We start from the raw sequence: 23,485 nt of genomic DNA on the forward strand, positions 1-23,485 counted from the left end.
AAACAGCTCCACTTACTGGAAGCCATTGCCGGCATGCTCAGAGCGTGTCTGGCCTCATGTTCTCTGACCTCACTGCCTACACATGTGGGGCTGATCCAGGCGATGAATCTCTCATCCACAAAGTCCTGCAGGGTTTTGCCTAGCTCGCGTATGTCATCTCTGACCCACAGCCTTGGTCCTCTAGACATAGAAACAAGTATTTCTTAACCAAATTTCTGGATTCTCCACGACAGTGGGAGGGCTAAGCATCCAGAGGAGCATTGTAAAAGCAAACTGGCTCTGCAGCAGGCCCCAGCATGCAAACAGAACATTTCTAGTATTGATTGTGTAAGCTGGATAATTGTGGATTGATCAAAAGCTAATGAAGTTGCAGGCACCAAGCTCTATACCTCATACCAATTAAATATCAAATATGTGTGCAATTTCTTAGACTGGATTAACTAGTCTGTTTGCAGCTCTCAGGACAGTGTTTGTGACCAAGCATTTGTAACTTAGACTGTGGCCAGATACTTAACCAACATGAAAAACAAAACGGAACCTTGCCTTCAAGCCTGAGTCCCTGTCTAAAACCTACACCATTTTCTTTGTGTTAGTGTCTCACTGGTCATTTGATGTACCATGTGAGGTCACATTCAGTTAAGAAACATCTTAATGCCTCATTTTTCTGAACTTTGGATACCTTTCTAAGCACTAGCAAAATAAACCAATAGTTAAAAAAAAAAAAGAAATCAGCTATAAGCCAGGCATGGTAAATCATGCTAGGACATTTCGTATGTAACATCATTATTTTAGTAGGTTTTTGAAGATGATGTCTTTATGCAGGAAGGCTGGTCCAGGATGAAGTGAGGCCTGTCATTGGATGAGAAGGAAGAATGGGAGGAAACAAAGTTTTAGAAAGGGAGGGAGGAGCAAGAACAAGGAGAGGCAACTGGAGCAACCATGAAAGCTGATGTTAAAATTTTTCTCTGCACCCAGATATAGGTTATTATGAATATTTCTAAAGGATATGTGTGTACAGGATTTTGTGCTGTCTAGATGGACAAATTATATCTTGTCAATTGGATCACAGGTATTGTGTGTTGTGTTTTTTTTTCATATGGTGACTTAACTGAGTTCAAGAGAAAGTGTAATGGTGGGGTGAACCAAGGCCACTGCAGACCTGGGATGTGTGAGCCTGGTGTGGTAACAACCTGCCAAGGGAACTGTGAGTGAAAGCGGCGTGGGGAGGGGGGGGTGTCAAACTGGAGCAGCTCATGGACTTCCCGGGTCAGAGGGAGCCGGGGTCTGTGTATGGCTTGAGGCTCTGTGGTTCTGTGGCTTACAGACTGCCCAGGAAAGAAGTGGTAGGGTGGGGCACATGGAGTGGGGACTCCCAGGAACTAGCTGCCCTTTTAAGTATTTATTGCAACAGGTTTTCAGTAAGGTTTTAAAGAATGACTAAGATAAACACCAGCCCAAGAGCACCTCTATTAAGCAAATACATCAAGTGGAGTTGTGCTGATTGGATCAGGCAGCCCACGAAAGAAGAGGGTCATTCACCAGAGGATATGACCACAGAGTGCCACAGGACTAGGTGTGATTCTGTGATAAGGCCATATGCAAACGGAATGGAGGGACAAAAGCCCTTGAAGAAACTGAAGCATCACTTTCCTAGAAGTGAGTGGACACAGATCACAGGTCCAGCACAGCACACGCTGGAGCCGGCATCATCTTTTGAAAACTGCAGTGCTAAAATGTGCAATGATGGTCTCAGCAAAGGCATTTAAAATTACTCTGCTTTGGTATTAAGAACTAGTATAGAACCAGAGAGCTAAGCATCCAGAGAGCTAGCTGTGCTCAGCACTGTGGAACTGAATAATCTTTAAAGCTGATTGTAAGATGACCCTGGTAAGTCAGCTAACCTCCAGAAGTCGCTTCTCTCTTGGTGTCAGTGCCCTTCTCACCTACAGGAACAAGCAGTACTAAGAGGACAAGCAGGCTCATTTATACATTTCTACGCTGCTGTTTGATACATAAAATATCACTCTATCTCCTCTCCCTTACTTCCCCTCCCTTCCTCTCCTTTCTTCCTTTCTTTCTCTGTTTCTCTGCTTCTTTCTTTCTTTTTTTAAAACAGAGTTTCTCTACATAACCCTGGCTGTCCTGAAATTCTCCCTACACCACGCTGGCCTCAAACTTACAGAGATCCACCTCCACCTCCCGAGTGCTGGGATTGAAGGCGTGTACCACGATATTCATTCTTGATACTGTATACAATACACAGCAGTGCTAAACACTGTACACTCAGCGTAATGTTCACACCGAGCTGTGCAAAATAAAGTGCTTGTCACGAGAGCCCAATTACCTGAGTGTCGACCCACTTTGTCCCCGTCTGGGTGTGCTCCACTCGTCCATAGAAGTGCACAGGCAGCATGAATTCGGGACGAGCCTTCTCCCAAGGGTTTCCGTGCCTGAGCCAGTCATCCGCCTCTTCTACCTAAGAATGGGCAAGGTTTAGAACTCACTGTTCAGGGGACATAGTCCCAGCCCTTCAGTTATATCACAGGAAAGATGACTTTTGCCAAAACTCAAGAGCTCTGCTCTGCAATGAAAGCACACTGGGTCTTCTAACCTCACTTCGTCTTTGCATCCTAAGACAGCAATGGCCTTGCTCACTGACAATGGCATATGACTGTATTTCTCATGGCGACCTTAGAGGAGCAAACTATGATTTCAGTCTTTTCAGAGATGAGGAGATATAACAGCATGAGGTCATGCAGAAGGACAATGACAGAGCTAAGATTGACTTCAGCTCTGTGGTACAGGGGCCATGCCTTCACACCTGGGAGGCATTCTAGGACAGCTAACCATTGACTTGCTGCACACGGCCCAGCATGATGTTTTCAGCCAAGATTCTGGTGCCTGGAATGAACAAAATGAGCTAGGAAATGCTTCTTAGAGACTGCTCTCTTGCTAAAGCTCGTTTCAGTATAGGTACAGAGAATTTCATAATCTTTGCTCACCTTAATCCTCATGGAACTTTGACTTGGCAACAAACTATGTATTATGATGCATTTTAAAGATGCTCTATACAAAAAGTAAGGACTTAATTTTATCGAAAATTTCAATGTTTCCCCAAGTATTTATGTTAATCTACAACAAACTGTCTTTTACGCTTTAAACTTTAAAACCAGAATTCCTATTAGGTTGTTCTGGATGTCATATTAGTTTCGGCTTGTAATTAAGAATCGAGAAGACTAAAACAATAACACCACTGTATTAAGGGGGTTTATCTTTTAGCAAACACTATACATCATCTGTGAAATTTTCCAGCTGACAAGAGGCTTGTGGGTAAAATACTTGCTGGGCAGGTTGGAGAACCTTGGTTGGGATCTCCAGCATCCATGCATAAGCCAGACATGGGATAAACATCGGTAACCCCAGCACCGTCGGGGAGGGTGAGAAGACAATGGAGCCAGGGTTGGCTGGCCAGCCAAACTAACCAAATCACTAGGTTCCAGGTTTACCAAAACCCTGTTTCAAAAAATAAGGTGGCAAGCTGGAGAGATGCAGTTAAGAAGAGCACTGGCTGCTCTTCCAGAGGTCCTGAGTTCAATTCCCAGCAACCACATGGTGGCTAACAACCATCTGTAAGGGGTTCTGATGCCCTTTTCTGGTGTGTCTGAGGACAGCGACAGTGTACTCACATACATAAAATTATTATTAATTAGTTAAAAAATAAGGTGGAGAGGGATAGAGAAAGATGCATAACCTCTGGTCTCCACATCCACATACAGAGATATAGAAACAAAATAGATAGATATCTAGATATCTCGATAGGTAGGTAGATAGATAAATAGATAGATAGATAGATAGATAGATAGATAGATAGATAGATAGATAGATGATTGGAGAGTTCCCCTTTTTGCACTTGGTGCTGCTGTTGCTTACTACAGCAGGGTGTGTAAGAGGAAGATGTGGTAGAAATAACTTTTCTTGTACAAAGTCATGAGCTTGAGAGATCTGATGCCACGTTTCTGCTGAGGAAAGGACCTCTATCACAGGCTGTTCTGCCATCAAGAAACAAATACCCAAGGGACAGAGTAGCCCTCATACCTGTTCCTGCCCTGTTCAAGTCTGGGTGGCCTTTATTCTTGTAGAGATACACTCTTAAGTGACAAAGAAGCAGCTGACCAGTCTTAATGCCATTACATGCTGGCTTCATTCGCTCCACCCCAAAATGACGGTTTCAGTTCCCCGTGGCTAACAAACATTGTAAAGAGCCCAGTTTGCTGATTTTCATCTGAGTCCTTTGCTGATTCAGAAAGGAAACCGTGAACAGCACTTAAATTTTTCTCGGGCTGGTTTCTAAGGTAGATTGAAAGGTAGGAATGTCACAGCTACAGGCTCATTGCAGCAGGCCTAAGGAGGAGCCACAGATGCTGTGGGAGGGCAAAACCCTTCTTGTCTTCAGTTTTCTCCTGTGGATGAAGAAAGCAGGCTGTGAGTTTAGACTTTCATGTAACCACAGGGATCTGTGAAAGCACTAATCACAGAGGTATATGAAAGTGTGCAGCAGGTGGGAGTTGAACATTGAGTCTTGCATCCAAGTGGGTTTCTATTCCATCCCAGAGGCGCTGGAGGGATGATTCACAGTATCTGTGGCTCCTGGGAATGAAAGGGCTGGCTTCCAGACTGATCATCTCCACGGAGGACTGACTCAGTGGAATCCAGTGAAGCAGAAGTCAGCTCTGGCATTGTACTGGTGACAGGTTTCAAGAAACACTTTCTTCCTCCAATGCGGGCACAGAGATGAACTCATGAACAAATGCCAAAAAAAAAGTCAACAAGTTTTCCTTCCTCAGAACATAAATAATTAAAAAAAAATTTCTGGGGAACTCCAATCACCCAAAAAGGATGACTAGAGGCTGGCTGGGCAGTGGAAAGCACAAGTCTGGCTGCAGCAGGCTTGGCACAGGATCTAAGAGGAGAGTGAAGATACATCCCGTGAGTGCCTTTCTGCCTCCTGCCAGCCTTCTAGAAGAGCCTGTTAAATGGCATCCCTCTTTTCCTTCCAACAGCCAGGTACTTTCATGAGGGACTATCACTGATCAGGTTCCAGAGTCTATTAAAGGTGTGACAACTCCAAAATTTTAACTGTATAATTTTTTCCTCAGAGGTTCAGTCAACACATTTTATGCAAATGTTCTTTGAATAGACTTAAAAGTTAAAAGTCCACCAGCCTTCAAAAATCTTCCCAGCTGGTGACTTTCCCATCAGCACTGTCTGTATTTTCTGTGGAGGAGCTGGGGTTTAGGCAAGCAAGGCATGTGGGGCCTGGGGCGCAGGCAAGCAAGGTGTGTGGGGCCTGGGGTTCAGGCAAGCAAGGCATGTGGGGCCTGAGGCGCAGGCGAGCAGGTTAAGAGTGATACTGGAGAGCAGGAGCAGACAGCAGGGCTCAGAGGAGCAGGGGGCGGGCGAGCAGAGAACAGGAGTGAGACCATGTCATCGTCCAAAGGGCTACAGACTTCCAGCATATGCCTTTTGGTTTTTGTGTAAATGGTCTTTTTACGATGTGACATATTTTATATGTGTCCTTGACAATCCCATCTTGGGAAATAAAGTAGGTGATGAGTAAAATTGTGTGTCCTTCTGATTAGATTTTTAAAAGTCATAATTAAAGAAGTGATGTCTGTTGGAGTTAGCTTTGGAATTAGCAGAAGCTATTGGTCTTTCTCGTTCTTTCCCTTCCCTGCTTCTCTCTCCATCTCTCTCTTCATCTTCCTCCATCACCCCTCTCTGGACAGGGTCTCATGTAGTGCAGGCTAGCTCCAAATTAGTAAGTGGTGGAGAATGATCTTCCACCTCCCTAGTATTGGTTATTACAGTTGGTTATTACTGACACAATCTGGTTTATTTGATGCTGGAGGCAGGGTTCAAACCCAGAGCTCCATGCATGGTAGGTAAGCAGTCTATAGCCCCAGCCTCTCCTTTTAAAATTGAGGATGCTGTACAGACATACCTCCTTGATCTACAGAATTAAGAATAAAATTAAAAGGGGAAATGCATTTGAGAAATTTTAGATTTATTTGCTGAGTTTCTTTTAATTCTTTTAAACAATAGTAGTTTAAAAACTAAGAAAAGGAAGTCTGAGGTAGTCTAATACACAGGGAGTACCACACAGTCTATCTTCCAGAACTGAGTGCAGATGTATTATTCTCCTTTGGTGAGGTTGTGTTGAAATGCTCACCATATTGGAAAAATCTCTGCTAAACTCAGTGTTCAGCATAGAACTCTAGTTACTTCACTTGTGAAGGAAAACAACTCTCTCATTTCTACAGCTTTTTATGTTTATAAAGCACACACTTCTTATGGAATATGAGACATGTAGGAGAACAAATGGAAGATAATAAACACTACCTGTGATCCATGTTCCAAAGATAATTAATGCTGAAGCCTTGGTATAGGGTTTTCTTTTCTTTTTAAAAAATTAAATAAAGATTGATTTATTTATTAAATTTATGTGTCTGCATGAGTTCATGGGTATCACATGCATACAGAAGCCAGGCCAGAATTAGGTCGCAGATGCCTTGGAACTGGAGTTACAGGTGATTGCAAGCTTCCCCAGGAGTGTCAGGAACAGAACCTGGCTCCTCTGCAGGAATAGGACTTGAGTTAATCTTGAGTAACCCGCATTACTGAGCTGTGTCTCTTGCTCCTAATGTATTTCCCTTTCTAACCTAATTTTCTCTGCTAGCCTCTCTCAGACACTTGTAGTCAGTCCAGTCATATAATTCTAGATCTTTTTCTTGTCCCCAAATAACATGAATGATTTTGTATTTTAATAACACCACTTGAGCTATGTCTGTTTGTGTGCCTGCTCCTCATGGTCTCATAGTAGTTCTGTGAAACCAGTGTGTCCATCGTGAAGACTCGAAAGCCAAGGCTCAGACTGTGACAACCTTTCTACGAGGAGTAGAAGTTCTCAATTAGAAATTAGCGCCAAGTTCTTCTTCTATTCCGGGTTGCTCCACCGTTTTTTATTTTCTTAAAGCTAGGTAAAAATACACAGCACCCGTCCTTAGCAAAACTTGGAATTTCACTTCTAGCTTACGTCTTTTGTTCCCAAGAGCCTTCTTTCTAAAGCTGGATATAACTAAATGTTCCCACTGAGTCTTTAGTTCCTTACTTAGTGGCTAAGTACTGGGAGAGAGAAAGTGGACAGGGACTCCCGACCGTACCTACCCTTCTCATGTATGTTTCATTTCCCTTACATAGCCCACAATGAGCTCCGAGCTTTCTGCTGTTGGGCCCCGAAGTGCTGTCATATTACAATACTCAGCATTTTTGGAATCACACACACACACACACACACACACACACACACACACACACAATCAATGGTGTAAATGTGAAACACAGAGAAGGAATGGACATAGTCTATACTTAAGATCAGGGGGAGGTTTACAGTGCCCTTGACATTGAACTCAAAAGGCTACCCAAGCTGAAAGAAACAAATATATACGATTTAAACAGGTGTAACTACAGTGGCCTGGATGGATTAGTGCATATTTATATAGAACATAGTATTAAATGTGTCAGGTTTATTTGATTAACACTCAATCGGATTACCCAATTTTATTATATAATAGGACATTCGCTTATGTATCATATAAGACAGCCATGCGCAGAGGGCAGACACACGTGTATGATAATACTGAATGTGGATGCAGAAATCTGCGGACATGGACCCCTGTTGACCAGCAATATGATCTGGGGAAACTCTGGAAGACACTCAGTTTTCCATCTTGCACATTGGCAGTGTGCTTCTTACCACGGAGAACTGCTCAGGAGACCGCAGTTCCAGCCCACAAGCCTTATTTTGTGTTTCTGTAAGTTCTGAGACAGATTGTTGCACAGGAAAGCACTCCACAGTCAGGGCTCAGTGGTAAATATTTTCAGAGTTCCCCATGTGAGTCCTCATTCTCCATGCAGCAAACCCAAAACGCTACCCAGCCCTCTGAATGCACTTTCACTGAGCACTCACTATAGGCAGAACCTCATGGTGATTTATTGAAGAATATCTTTCTCAATCACCGCACCATATTGTTACTACTCTCATTTTATAAATGGTACAGTTGGAAGTTAAAGAGGCTAAGAAACAGGCCACGGGCCAGCTAGTGAGGGGCAGGCACTGTGCCAGGTGCCCTGGGTCTAGAGGTGAATGACACACACAGGCTCTTTGCTTGGGACACTTACCCAGTGTGGCGCTGACTTTGGCAGTGTCCACTCTTGCCAGCCCAGTGCCAGAGAAATCAGTGACGTGCTGTTTGGAAGGCCCACAATATTCACCCGCTAGAGCACAAAGAAAGAGGCTCAGGTGACAGCATTCCATACCTGCCATCCGTCTCGGATCTTCTGATTGAAGATTCCGTATTCATAACGGATGCCGTATCCATAGGCTGCAAGTCCCAGGGTTGCCATGGAGTCCAGGAAGCAGGCTGAATTTGACCAAGTAAACAAAAAGAACCAGCGAATCAGCATCAATGTCAAACACTCTTTTAAAACCATGGAAGCCACACAAGTCTTCTCTCAGGAACAATTTGTTTTGCACAGACGTTGCTGTGTGGAATTTACTAGGTTTTTAAATAACCCTTTTTAAATTGTAGAATTAATTACCATACATAAATTAGAAAATACTATGGAATGTAAAAGTGTTTAAAGAAATCGATATAGCACCCTTCCTCACCACCTTGTCTATCGATCGTGTCCGTCAGAGCATTGTCTGAGAACAAATAGAGAAGCTACCTACATTGGGTAGGTTGACTTCTGTCACCCACGGTTGCTTTTTTAAGGGAAGCTGTCTCTAGTCCTCCCCGCTGAACTGTTGTTCCAAGAAATAGAAACTTACACGAGACCTGAGACCTGTTCCAACATGGCACCGAACTGACTGATGGGATCCCACAGTTCTTGGGGCACTAGTTGACTGTATGAGCCAGGACGGTAGGTTATATGGGTCAGGAAGTGGGTCCTGCTTCACCGATCTAAGCCTTTTAAACAATGTGGTCATTCTATTTCCTTCACCAGTGACAACTATTAGCCTTGGCAGCAACAGCATCCGATCCACCTAGACTACTAGGAATTCTGCTGAGGGCAGGGGGTTTCTATGAGAGATTTTTCTAGCTGTCTTTGTCTTTTGCACTATGAGGAGAGGGAGGGGGCAGGGAGATTCAGACTTTGGGTATAATAGAGTCATTGAAAATGTCAGTCCCAACATGGGGGCTCTTGCTCTGTGATCACCATGCCATTCTTGATGTGACTATTTTCTTACTATATTTTCCGTTATCCAATGGCAGAGCATCTGAGCTAGAAGGGCCAATCAGCTGGTAGAGAAGGGATCTATCTAGTCCTTGGCTAGAACCCAAAGGGTTGCATTAATCAGATTGTTCCTCTTGGGAATTCGAGTTGTTAGGGGATGAGATAACCTACATTGGAATTCCAACAGGAAAGAACTAGAGAACTATCACACAAAATGAGAGAGCCTGGGGTGGGCTCATGGTCCAACTCGAACACAGAGCCACAAACACAAAAGGCTGAGCCTAGATTGGTCTAACATGACCAGTTCCTGCTTCACCTGACCTGTGGCTCTTTGGCATTTCATTGGCCCTGACAAGTTGATCCTTAGAGCCTGAGAAGAGAGGATTCCAAATTCAGGCAAGAGGCTAGGTCATCTGACAATGGCCCAGCCTCACCTGCGGCTCTATTTTCCAACCTTCCCAAACAGCACAGGAACAAGGCTGTGAAAGCCTGGTCCAAGCAGAATGGACGCTGCTCACCAATATTGAAGAGTCTGGGTTTCACATAAAAGCAAAGCAGACCAATTCTTGTTCTTAGATAGGCTTCCCACTAATGGCTGCCATCCTCCTGATGGCTCAGGGAAACCTGGGAAATCCTCAGATGAGTGCATCACAGGACAATGGCAAAGAGCTTACCTGAAGAACTTTTATAGACTTTACTACTAGTAGGGGCACGAAAGCACACTGCTGCTGATGTAGAAAGGCTTTGATCAAATGACACAGATGTATATGACTTCCTAGTAACTTGAGAGCAAATGACAGATTGAGAGACTTAAAAAAAAAGATAGCATCCCCTTTGATGGCCTCCTTTAATCCAATTGTTCCTCTCTAGGAGTCACCAGGAGCCACCAAGAGCACTTAACACTTAAACTCAGTTTAGTACTTGAATTCCAGACTCTCCCCTATGTCTCTTTATATATGCAACTCAAAGAAGATTCATTTTTTTTCCTAAGGATATAAAAAGCATCACTTTGTATGGGTTTTACTGGACCTTGCTTTGTTTTGAGCTTGGTGATTCACACAGACAAGTATGTCTACATGAGCATCCTTCGGCTGCTTTTACTGGCGTTTGAGAAACAGCACTGTGACACCACGTTCCCATGGTTTCTCCTGTCTCCTTGTGCACATGTTGCATTGGGTGTTTGCTCTGGAGAAATCCTCCTGAACCCTGGGCATGCTTGGTTTATCGGTTATGATGCTTAATAATCAGATCAACTTGACAGGATCTAGAAGAACTCATGAGACAAATCTCTGGAGACGCTGGTGTTAGATCATTTGAGTTAACGGAGGTGGGAAAACACACCCTGAATGTGGAGGGCACCACCCCATGGTCTGGTTGAGCATAAACATTTATTTTCTTCTGCTTCCTGACTGTAGATGCGCATGATCACCTGCCTTGGGCTCCCATTACCATGATTTCCACACTGTATCTTGGGACTCTGAGCAACAATAAAGCCTTCCTTCCTTAAACTGTTCTTGCTGGGTAATTTGTAATAGCAAGTAGAGCTAGTATAATACTTGAAGTATTTTCTTCTCTGTTTTCTGAAAAACCATTCCTCAAGTAAAGCGAAGAACTCAGTTTGCATTTATGAAAAGGTATATTAATGATATTACTGCCCACCTGTCAATCAAAATATCAAACTGAAGCCTGCAAGGTAAAGCAGAGGTTATAGGAATTGACCAGCCATAAACAAACAGCCGTGATGTAAATGGGTGGCTTTGGAAACCCTTCAGTGAACAGGAAGGAACTGGCTGGCTTTGGGGTTTTAAGCAATGTCTGAAAAGGCTTTAAGAAACACCTCTTTTCTCTGTGGAGCTGATCAGACCACAGGGGAAAGTCAAGAACAAATTCGTCCACAGTAGGGACATGCATTCTCTTTCTCCTAAGAAAGTCAGTTGGCTCTTCTAAGCACGGTTGTGTATCACACCCGAGAAGGCCCAGATCACCCAGACAAAATAACCCACCCCTGCAGTCCCTTACCAGCCAGCCGCCCAAGACCACCATTGCCAAGTCCAGCATCTTCTTCAATTTCTTCTAACTCCTCCATGTCCAATCCAAGCTGAGAGGAAAGGAAGACAATACAGGACATGGGTACATACTCAGGCCGTGCCAGAGACAATTCCACTTACCAAGGCCCAGGCCAGCTACCAGGACTAGCTGTGTGCTTGATGGGACCTTGGTTCCCCTGAAGCTGTTCTTGCAGTGCATGTCAGTTGCAGAAGCGAGCAGTTGGTGCCAGTGGTACAAGATGCAGTGGCCGGGCACAGAGGAGCGTGAATCTTTGTGTGGTCATTATGGGCCTTGCCACTTCCTTGACACCGACCCTTAGACAGGTTGCTAAATCTCCCTTGTAAAAATGTAGGGGCTGAAAAACCCTACTTAATTTAGGGTTGTAAGTCAAAAGAGATTATATGAACAGAGAAACAGCATTATGGGCAGATATGTCCTATGTTAGCTATTAATTTTATTTCAAGTATGTGGCCATCAGGATGACTCTGGGCAAATGCATTTGCTGCTAAACCCTAGTTCAATTCCCATGACAAACATAACAGGAACAGAGAACAGACTCTCCTGTATTGTCCTCTGATCTCCATATGTGTGCTGATGTGTTACAGCTATACATGTATTCATGCTATACATGCAAACAGACACACACACACACACACACACACACACACACACACACACAATGTGACTCTTAAAAACCAAAGCAAAACAAATTAAAAATATGCCATGAGATTAGAAATAGTGCAGTTTCAAGCTGACAGGAACTGGGCAGGGTGACAGGCTGGTCAGAAGGTACAAGGTCAGACTTTTCAGGACAGACTTGATCTCATCTTTGCAAATTCACAGGGTGATGTCTCAGTAGAGTCAAAAGCTGATAACTCCAAACCAGTTAGTGCTCCATGCCCGTGAGCCCTGATGTCTGGCACCAGCAGGAGGCCTCATCTATAGCTCAACGAATGGGGCCAGAATCTCACATCTTTTCTCTAGGGTGGCTTGACAAAGTGCCTCTTTGACTGTAGAGAAGGTTGCTAGATCCCTTCTCTGAAGTACTGGGGATCCCACCCCTGAAGCTATTGGCACTAGATCCTGAATAGAACCCTATAGCACAGAGTATACTGTAGATAACTTATTCTATGAGAAAACTCATGGTCTGATAAATTCAGTGACCTGTTCTCTGTTGATGAGATGATAACCTCACCAGTCCCAACTAGAGGGTAGTATGCTGTGAAATGTCTTTATCTAAAATTTATATGTACCCCCCCAATTAGATAGTTTTAAGGCCCCCCATCAGGGCTTGAACTTGGCTCATCAGGCTTGAAGGCAGGCACCTTTTCCTGCTGAGTCATCTCAAAGGCCCTTGGATAGCTTTTAATGGGAAAGTAATTTCAGTGTTGAAAACATGCACATAAGGAGGAGCTACCTAAAGTGATGCCTGCATTTCCTATAAGACATGGACCCCTCTCCTTCTATTATATTGTTTTCTCATGTAAGCATTGATAATTAAATCTTATGGGAACTCAAGCATGGCTCCACATCATTTCAGAAGGATGGGGCTTCTGGGTTTGCTCCCCGATGTCTAGGGACTCCTGGTTCCCGATGCAGCAGAAGGTCCATGCTAACTAACACTCGGGATCTTGAAAGTTGCAAAGTGGAAAATCGAGACAGGGCTCGAAACCTTAACCATGAAGATGCAGGTTACGATTGCACACTACCCCAAGGAAGGTGTGCAATTTTTCTGCTAATGTTAAGGGAAGCAAAGAAGGGGAAGTGTAGGGGCGCTGCCGTGGCTCTCTGGCAGGAAGTGCTCCACCTGACCCGCATGATGGATGCTCACCCTGAGTGATAAGCAGAACACACTAGGGGCCGTCCAGCCCCGGGAAGGGAGCATCCTGACCCATGTCTCATCTGGATTTGTCTTTGTAAATATACACTTGCAGTCACACAAAAAGGTGAAGGACTGCTTGCTTTAGGTGGAGAGGCATCTGTTGGAAGGGCTGAACATATTTACATAAACAAATGAGCGTGTTAGGACTGCCTCAAAGGGGAAGTATGCTTTACAGCTCATTAGGCAAGAGAGAAACATGGTGACGAATTTTCAAAAGCTTAACATTTTTATGTTGTTTGACGTATGAATAACTGTCAATCTTTGCTCATGTCTTTCTTCAAAAAAAATTTTATTTATTTTATGTATGTAAGTACACTTTGCTCTCTTCAGACACACCAGAAGAGGGCATTAGATCCCATTACAGATGGTTGTGAGCCACCATGTGGTTGCTGGGAATTGAACTCAGGACCTCTGGAAGAGCAGTCAGTGCTCTTAACCGCTGAGCCATCTCTCCAGCATGTGATCATTTCTTAAAAGGTAGCCAGAAACCTAAAGTAAAAGGTTGGCAATTCTTATAATAAAGTTTTGCTTTTGTTTTTTGTTTTTGGTTTTTTTGTTTGTATTTTGTTTTCGTTTGATTGTTTTGTTTGAGATAGGGTTTCTCTGTGTACCCCTGGCTGTCAAGGAACAAGCTCTGCTGATCAGGCCGGCCTTGAACTCATAGAGATTCCCCTGCCTCTGCCTCACCAAGGCTAGGATTAAGGCATGCACCACCAGCACCTGGCATTAATACTTTTAGGAGGTTCATTTTAAAGATGTAATTTGTTTCAGAAATTATAAGACTTTGGTGGCAAAATAAACCCTCATGTGTGATAATTCATTCTCCGACCTCCTTTTCCCCTCTGTCTAGTACACCAGGCTGGCTTTGAACTCAGAGATCAACCTGCTCCAGCCTCCCCAGTGCTGGGTTTAAAGGCATGTGCCACGACAGCCAGGCCTCTGTGTTCCAACTTGTGTATATTTCTCGTTGTTTGTAATAGTCCCATTTAAAGGAACAACTTGTCCTGTGCATGTTTGTGTGTGTTAAAGTGAACTTGAGATGTAGAGAAGAGAGAAGAAGAGACACCCAAGAACAACATACCTGGTAAATGGCCTCATCACAGGCATTTTGTAAGCCAAGGTTGATCATGGTGTTCTGTAATGTTCGGCCCATGTAAAATTCCAGAGAGAGGTAATACACCCTCTAAAATAGAGAGAAAAATTCATCATTTTCTATGAGGTCATGCATGTTTGTCAACACACAAAAAAATGCAAATCCATGAAAGGCTACCAATAAGAACCCATCTAGGTTTGGGTTACTTTAACTCATGTTCACCTGAGACTCCTTCAGTCACCTGACAGGACACATGACAGTTTTCCCCACCGGCAGCATGGGAAAACTTTGCTATACATTATTTTTTTGGCCATGTAAAAATTAGTATTTTTTATCTTCAGGAAGAAAGAAATCCATCTAATTATTGGATCCCACCACCCCGAAGTGTGTGTGTGCCCCTGTTCATGAGTTTTAGCAATAAAACATGTTTTAGACAAACAAGTTGGACTGCCTTCATCCACCTTTCTCTCAAGAGGGCTGGTTCTGACCTTATTGTTTCAGAAACACACAGACCAGCTCCCACACACTCTGTGGCTAGGGCACATTCCTCCTTCACTGACAGCGTATCTTTGGAATGAAGACCACCTCAGGAAGTGTGCAGCAGCTCCTTCCAGCAAAATTTCCCGAGGCTTATTAGCATTTGTTTTTGATGGGGCATAAATCTCCCTGTGGACTTAGAAACTGTTTGCCTTTGGCCTGGGGAAAGCCAGGTAAATATGAGCAGAGGCAGAAGTGAGAGGCACAAAGTTCAGACCTGCTACAACGGTTTCAATGCAAGCACAGTTTGCTAATTTAAAAGAATGGATTTAGTGAGCGAACGTAGGAACCCTTTGCCCTCGGTATCAGTTACCCCCGCTCTCCAACAGACTCAGAACGAAACAGTGAGAGCCTGTTCAAGTCACTTCAAATTTTTTCCCATTTCCATAGGACAAGAAGACACAAAAATAAAAGTATTTGGGCAACCCAATAAGCAGTAGTAGTAATATAATAATAGTTCATGTAACAAATCATTGTGACATCAACTAAGAAATTTCACTCTTTGTCACTTTCACAGTTGAATTCTGAACCTTCACAACATGGTCAACATGGTGCCCTATCAGAGCATCTAATACTACTGCCTGAAGCACTCACTGCCTTTTCTCCAGCTTCTTTGAAGTTTATGGAGAAATTTCTGGGCCCTTGCTAGGCTATCAGATACATGCCTAAGAATGCCAGTGAACAGTAACTTTCTGGGCACACTTAGGCTGAAAGGGTCAGAGGCCTAAGCCTGGGCTCCTGTACACAAGGCCACAGGAAACAGCAAGCAGGTCAAACCACAGGTATGATTAGCTCAGCTCTGTCTTCCATGTGTCTTTTCACTTTCTCTGATAGAACAGAGCCTGTTTTCTTGTTTTAGTGACCTATACAAACTCTTCTGTAAATATACCCATACCCCATACTTACAATTGTGAAGTCACACCCCTGGAATCATGACATTTGTGCCTTGTTTTTTGACCTTTATTTTAAGTCCTACAGCACTTCTTTAAGATCCACTAGCATGAATAACATCTTAAGAATATTTAAGGTGTCCTCAGGTCTCAGATAGGTTTGCTCCGAGTGTCTTTTATATATGAGAGACTTTTTAAGGGCGGGAACTATAGGAGATTTCCTATTTCCTCACAAATAACATTTTTGAGGGAAAATATACTTTATATTTGAGAATATGTAAGACCTTGAAAAATAGACCTTCATTCCCTTAATGCCCTATGGTTATTCATTGCATTTTTGTAATGATAAAAAACATTTGAATATCTTCATTTACCTTGTAAACTACATGCACAAAGCACTCCCGATATGTATGTATATTATACAAAAAATTATAAAAGCTTTGAAAAAATAGAATTAAGATCACTGCCAACACATTGTTTCCAGCACTAACTGGAGGACCTGGGCGCTACTGTCTGGGTACACAGTCAGGTGTCTGAGTGGTACCTAGAGATCCATGCTGGGAAGAGTACTTCAAACAGAGGGTGAGCAGAGGGCGGGAGTGGGAAGGAGAGGAGGCCGATGGGAAGGTAGGTGCAGGCAGGTAGTGGCAGATAAGATGGAAGGGCAAGTTCACCTGAATGGAGGTGACCTTGATAAGCTTAAGGATCATGTCAGGGTCTGCAGCCAACCTTAACAGAGTCAAGATGTGCTGTTTTAGGAAGCTCAGCTGGACACAGGCCTACACTGCAGTGCCTTCGGGAGCGGACAGAGAAAATGAAGATATAATTGAAGTAAAAGCTGGAAACACAGAAGCATGCCACACTGAAGCCCGAAACCATTGAACTGGCTTGCCCAGAGGCTAGCCCAAAGCCATGAAAATTCTACCCAGAGGAGAACCTCTGGCAAAGAGGTGTATGTCTGCTAGCCATGCTGAGCCTCTGGCTGCCAGCTTACAGTTCCTGGGAAGTGAGGTCACAGCTGAGAATCCATTACAAAATACCTATAGGGCCTCTCAGCTAAGCAGAAGCTGGAAGAGAGTGGGAAGTTTTGGAGGGTGGTGCAAACGTTTGAAAGAGGATTATAGAAGAAAGTCAAAAGCTAGCCCTAAGTTTTGGGTTGCAGGACTCTCATGGTGGTGACTTGGAGTCATTAAATTAAAAACACAGAGGGCAGGTCAGGATCTGGAGGAATGTGACTTGAGTCTCTGTGTGCTGTGTTTGAGGGACAGGAAGAGGCTTCCATATGATTAAACCCTTGGCATGCTTACACAGGGGCTGGGCTAGAGAAGCAGAGCTGGTCACTTGTGGCACAGCAGGGAGCAAGGCTGGGGAAGGAGCCGAGGCACACCTCCTGGTTTTACCCAAGTTCTCCCCCGAGGACTGCAGAGGTCCAGCTTCCACAGAGAGCATCATGCAGCAAACACCACGAACCCACGTGAAATCAGTTTTTAAGAATTTCCAAGCTCTTCTAAGAAGAGTTATGCAACATGTATGCTGCGGGCCTGCAGTGTAACCCTGCCTTGCTTGTTCTGACCTTGCAGAGGAAGGAAGAGTCCTGAAAAAAACTAAGCCTTGAACAGGGAAGATTACTCCTGGGGGAGAAACAACAGACGTCTCTGTGCGTCTCTGTGCTATGATGCTAAATGTCGATCCAACCCAGGCAAGACTCGAACCACCTCTCAAAAGTCCTAACTCAAGGTGCAGCAGGCTGTACTGATACAAAGATAAGGTCCATGAATGTGGACCTGAAGTGTTTTCTAAGCAAATGTTTGGATTTGAAAGGACACACAATAGCAGTTTCTCAGTTTGGGTAGCCTCCTCTAGGCTCCTACAACCACAGTATCTTACTATGGGAGTTGATCTCTCAGTCTTAGAAATTCCTATGATTCTTAGGCACAAATGCCAAAGATAACTTTTCTCGATGTTTTTATGTATTTAAAACGCCTAGCAAGTAATGGAAATCCGCATTTCCCATTGCCTCCAGAATCGGCTTTCACCTTTTCCAACATAACTTCATAGCCAGTTTTCCCAGCTTTCTCTTCCAAAACATTCACTACCCTCCATAAGGGGCTGTCTCACACTCTTACTGTGTCCCTCTCCCTGCCAGTCCTCCCCAACCTTTCTCATCAGCTCTGGTCCTCTCCCTAGGCTGGTCATGATGGGGTGGTGCTCCTCCCTCTACAAGTCTACTACCTCCAGACACTCTGCACTCTGGCCCTGGGTAGAAATAGAAGCTGGTCCCTGAAAGGTGGTGTCCCCACATCTCTGGGGTAGGCCTCTGGAAGGGAGAAGGGGGTTTTTACAGGGATAGCTTCAGGTGAGTCGCTTGGCCAGGCACATCTAGCAGAAATCAGAAAGTTCAGGAACTGCCACCTACACTCACTGGTCTGGGCTGGACCTCCCCTATCTCTCTGCTGAACTGCTAGGCTGGGCAGCCCTGAGGCCTGGGCCGGGTCACTATTAGAGGAACTGTAAACTTCCCTCTCCTTTCCTTAAACATTAAGTTCAATACTCTAAGGCTGGGCTTTCGTATGTTTTTGGTTTTTGTACACCTTCCCTGCCCAGAGCAGATTGTCAGGGGCCCAAGAACCTAGACGAATCGCACAGGAGGCGCCGGGTCCCCCTTGGTTAAGTGCTGAGTAGGCACTCCATAGTTCGCTTAGTTCACGAGAGAGGGAAGCTTGGACCGACGCTAGTCGGTCTCCGGATTTCACCGCACAGTGGTGCCCCAAGGATGGCACAGAGCTGCGGGGGAGGTGGGAGGATGGCCGAGCCTATGTCCCAATGCCTGCCTAGACTTCGGGACCAGGACAGGGAGTGGAGGGAGGCCAAATGCCCTTCGCTCGGTACCTTGGGGCACTTGTCGTAGTAGTGCTGCTGTGTGCGGATCCAGCGCCCCACCAGGTGGTCGCGCACTGTGTGCGCAAGGGCGAAGTAGTAGTCGCGGGGGGTGGCCACATTGCGGTCCTTGACCAGAGTGAAGTGCAGGTGACGGTTGAAGCCCTTTTTCAGCTCGGCTACGTTCTCCACGCCCACGATGCCGCGGATGCTGATCTGCCGTCGCTTTTCCTGGTCGGTCAGGGGCTTCGCCATGGCTGCGAGTGGTAGGATCACAGAGCGGGTCGCCGGGCTGCAGGACTGGCCTCCCCCGTCCTTACTTGCTGCTTTAGAGGCTCTGGGGAGTTGGGTATCCACCCCTCGCCCGGCTCTCTGAGCAACACCCCCTCCAGGGGGCGTGGGAGCCCCTGGGCGGTGCTTCAGCTGCGGGCACCGCCCCTCGGCCGCTCCCAGAACGTCCAGGTCACGTAGAGCTCAGAGGCTCCGACAGCAGTTTGCTAGTGTGCTGCACGGCTGGCTGGCTCGCCTGTTTAGTTCCCAGTAACGCCATTGCCTCTTCTCAGTGGGCTACACTGTAGCTTCCCAGGGTGACATTGTAGGGTCAGTGTGACTTAACCCTGATTGCCCCATCTTGCTTTCTAGTCTTCAGTATTGTCCCCATCCTGTATCCTTAGGAGGCCTCCGTTATTTTATTTATTTTCTAAGGACGCAGGACTGGGGTTTCTTGACTCCTAGACCCAGGCTGGGCCAGCCCACAGTAGTTGGTGTAAAAGTCAAGGGGTCTGTTGAGAAAGCTTTAGTCTCAGTGGGGGACAAGACTTGGATTTGAGACCCCCTTGTTTGTACTGTGCTTTCACCAAGTGAGGCATGGGAATAAGAGGGCGTGGGGGGGGGGGGCAGGGAAGGGTTGGAGAGAGGAAGGGAGAAAGAGAGAGCACCCAAAGAACCAGTTGATCTATGTTCAGGAGAAACACTCTTTACACCGGATCTGGATGTGATGGTGTTTAAATTTTGGGAAGGTAAATTGGGGGCATTTTAAGATGTCAGGTTTTTTTTTTCTTTTTTCCAAAATGTATGTATTGTATATGTGTGTCCTCAAATGTGCACTCAGACACTTAGAGGTCCAGGGTTGGTTCTCTCCTTCTGTCATGAAGGTTGCTGGGATCAATCATGAGTGGCTTGGCAGCAGGTGCCTTTCCCTGCTGACCATCTAGGGTCCATGTCTGCCTTCCTTCTTTCTTTTTTCTTTTTAAACAAAGCTAATTATTTTGAGTAGAGGCCAGAGTAGGCATCTGGTTACTTGATTCATACCAAACCAACCATTACCCTAAGAGTGAAAGTTCTGCTCTCGTAGATGTGGCGGAGTTTTCATGAAATGGCCTTGAAGACCTCATGGGCGTATGAGAAAGGAGACGGGTTGGGTTTGAATGAGCCAGAGATACCAGAGCTAAAAGTGAGTGCGGTCAGAGTGAGTTGGTCGGAATGCTTAACTTTTTTTTTTTTTTAAATGACTATCTACATTTTACTAATTGTATACAAATATGACCATTTGAGAATGTGGCTAAGGCTCCTCCAATGGCCTCATAAGAGGTTTGGGTGACAAAGCGGCCAGAAGGCCAGTCACCTGCAACCCCACACAGGCTCTTTAGGAACTCTGTGGGCAGAAGGCCCACGAAAGCTGCAAGAGCCCAACCCCACGCCCAGGTCTCCACAGAGGTGAGCCAGACTTCCGAAGATCAGCACGGTGGTCCTGCCAGATTAAAAGGCCTGGACTCCACCCGGCTCGCCTCTTACTTCTGACAACTCTTGATTTAAAAGTAAGAGCCACATGGTGAAGTGTGAAGGGAAACCAAATGAGAAGGTCCTTTGTCGGATTGCAAAACCTATCTGTAGTTTTTGTTGTTGTTTTTTAAGTTGACATCTTTGAATTCCGAAGTAATGGGTCTTCACTGTGAACTTGACAGGAGGTGGAATAATGGATTACCAGGCATGCCTCTGGGCATGTGATATTTTCAGAGATCAGGAAGGAAGATCTGCTATGAAGGTGGTTAGCACCATCCTGTGAGAAAGGATTCTGGACACATACAACAGGAGAAAGCAACGGTTCTTGCCCCTCCGTGCATCCTGACTCTGGTGCAATGTGGCCAAACTCTCATGCTGTCACCACCATAGTCTCCATGTTGTCATGGACTATATCTAAACTGTTCAAACTTTGGAAGATGCCAAAGGCAAAGGCAACTTTCTAGTTTTGCTAGGGATGTCTTTGTGCGGGTGGATCCTAGCTCTCAACTCTCTTGAAGGGAACAGGATTCTTTCAAGGAGCAAGGATAGCAATGGATGTAAGTATTTTCTTTATTTGGTATCTAGTCAGTGAGCCCACCCTGTCTCCTGGGTTGAACATTTCTTCTACATGGAAAAAAGTAGACCTCATAATGTTCCAGCCATAGAATGTGAGAAGGGACCATGCCAGCAAGCATGTTAAAGAGGATATGACTGGGCTGAGGAGATAACTTAGTGGGTAAAGTACTCGACATGCAAGCAGGGAGACCTGAGATGGAGCCCTTGAACTCAGAAAAGTTACTCGGAGCAGAGTGTGTTATAATCCCAGAGCTGAGGAGGTCAGGATAGGCAATCCCTCGTATATTTGATGATTTTAGACTACTGAGGGACCCTGACTTTAAAAGAACAAACCATGGACCATACCTGAAGAACAATCCTCTAAGTAACTTCTGACCCACCCACCAACCTACCCATCCACACAAACACACACACACATACACACACAGAGATAAACACACACACAAACACACATACCTACACATATACACACACACATACACACACAGACATAAAAACACACACACCCACATACTTAAAAAAAGGACATGATCATAGCAGACCAAGTATTCTGCAGACAGGCCCTTACATGGCAGGCACCCTTTTCCAACTGCTCCTTTGGATTTTATCTCCCATCTTTAACACTGGCTAATCTATTTTTTTAGCAGAAAGCAGGGCTAGACTCTAGCCTTCTTTAGGTTTCAGTGTCTAGCAAGTAATTAATGGCATTGCTATCAGTTTGGGAAAATGGTGGTTTCCTAGTTTATATTCTGATCTAAACTTTATTTCTAAATTTTATGTTAAAGTAAATTTGTAGGAAGAAAACCTAGGTTGGTTTGTGAGTGCAAAGAAAGAAAGAAACAAAGAAAGAAACAGAGAAGCAGAGAAAGAAGGGAAATAAAAGGGGGAAGTGTGGGGTTGACATGTGGCTCTCAAGAGCCAAGGTGGACTCCAGTTCCCTTCCAAATCTACCGTTTATTTTTTATGTCCTAGGCTAGGAATTCAAGACTGTGAGAGTTAAATTACTAGACCAAGGCGATTAATATTTTAAAAAAACTCACCTTTAAGCCACCACAGCTTTCTAAAATGTACTAGGTTTACTCTGCCCACCAGCTCATAGCAGCAACAAAGACCTACCTGTATTCTCCGCTCTTGGTCACCGCCTCTCCTACTGCCTTCATGAAAAGGCTTCTGTGAACAGCTGAGCAGCCTCTCCAGACCTCCCAGGACAAGCACAAGTTGCTTTACTGTCAGAACAGAACCATGGGGACCTATGTTGGTTCAGGTCTTCAGAGAAGCAGACACTGGGGACAGGATTAGCCCTGCAAGGGTTTTCCTAGGACAAGTGGCTATGGGACAGCCAGGAGGAAGCCAGGCTGGCCAAGTGAGTGCAGTCACATCCAAGTGTGACCCCGTGAAGAAAGAGAGGGAATGGGGGTAGAGTTGTTCCAGATTACTGAGTCCCAGGAAGAGCTCCCCTCAAGGCCACAGGGCAGTTCTGAGGCAAGTCAGCTGTCAGAGGAGTGTTTGGAATGTGCTCAGCCAGTGGCATGCAACCTCCAAGGCCCTGCCTTTGTGTAAACACTACAGAGAGAGGCTTTCAGAGCCTCAGGGTGGTTCTGCCCACAGTAGTAGGAGACTGAAAGGTCCATCCCAGAAAGACACAAGATAAATAAAGATAACTTGATGTGTTCCGTGTCTCAAGGCAGGGTTATATACCACATTCAGAGCCACCAAAACTAAAACTAGAAAATTGCCAAGGACTCTGGTTAGACAAAGTTTAACTCTGCCTTAGACAGTGTCTCATACTACAGCCTGCCCTAGCCTGAGATACACAGAGACCTGCCTCAGTGTCTCCTGGGATGAGGCACAGCACCCTGCTGCTCCCTTTAGGCTCCCAGTGTGCCCTGCTGCCTGTGATCTTCTCAGCAGTGCAGAAAGCTAATTTCTGCCTTTCCTTCCACTTTACCAACGAGGGAACTGAGGCTTAGAGGTTCTCAGGTCTGCTGGAGACCACTTCCAAAGTCGATTGGAGAGATCTCACATCCCCTGAGCCCTTTGGGATTGGAGTAAGCCGGAGTTCTGACTGAGCCTCAGCTAACCGTGTCCTGGTTTCACTTGGGCTGCTCTGAGCTCTAGACTGGCCTTTTGACCTGCTTTTAATCAGTTCTGAAGCCCAGGGAAATGGCCCAAAGTGGCCCCACACACAGATCACGTGGCCTGTAGAGAGAGCAATGCACTATCAGAGAGCAGAAGTAAATACACTTTACTCCATGCATTCAGTGTATGAATGTGACCGTCAGTGCCCACCCTGCTCTTCTGAACATTTAGAGTGACAACCGAGAGCCTAGGTTTATTAGACTGCCAAATGTGCCATGGGCACACAGCATAGGTGGCTGTCTGAATTGTCTCCTCTGTAATTGCCTGTGACCGTGACAAGTTGTTGTTAAACTTGAGTGTATCTGCTTATCTTGGAGCAAACCCACTTCCTGGTGCTTTCATTTCCTGACATATTTAATTTGT

General features: G+C 45.1%; 1 protein-coding gene across 1 annotated transcript in view; it reads right to left on the reverse strand.

Annotated features, from left to right (window-relative positions):
• The window catches only part of PYGL (glycogen phosphorylase L), a 34,361-nt gene extending 15,450 nt beyond the window's left edge, over positions 1-18,911 (reverse strand). Inside the window, exons 1-5 of the mRNA XM_080924171.1 lie at positions 18,638-18,911; positions 14,310-14,411; positions 11,317-11,395; positions 8,377-8,480; positions 2,345-2,476 (exon numbers count right to left, since the gene is read on the reverse strand). Of these exons, the coding sequence (XP_080780297.1) occupies positions 2,345-2,476; positions 8,377-8,480; positions 11,317-11,395; positions 14,310-14,411; positions 18,638-18,880 (660 nt within the window). The 5' untranslated portion in view covers positions 18,881-18,911. The remainder of the gene's footprint in view (positions 1-2,344; positions 2,477-8,376; positions 8,481-11,316; positions 11,396-14,309; positions 14,412-18,637) is intronic.
• Between the last annotated feature and the right edge of the window lie 4,574 nt (positions 18,912-23,485).

This window comes from Micromys minutus (genome assembly GCF_963924665.1).
Source record: "Micromys minutus genome assembly, chromosome: 1".
NCBI lineage: Eukaryota > Metazoa > Chordata > Mammalia > Rodentia > Muridae > Micromys > Micromys minutus.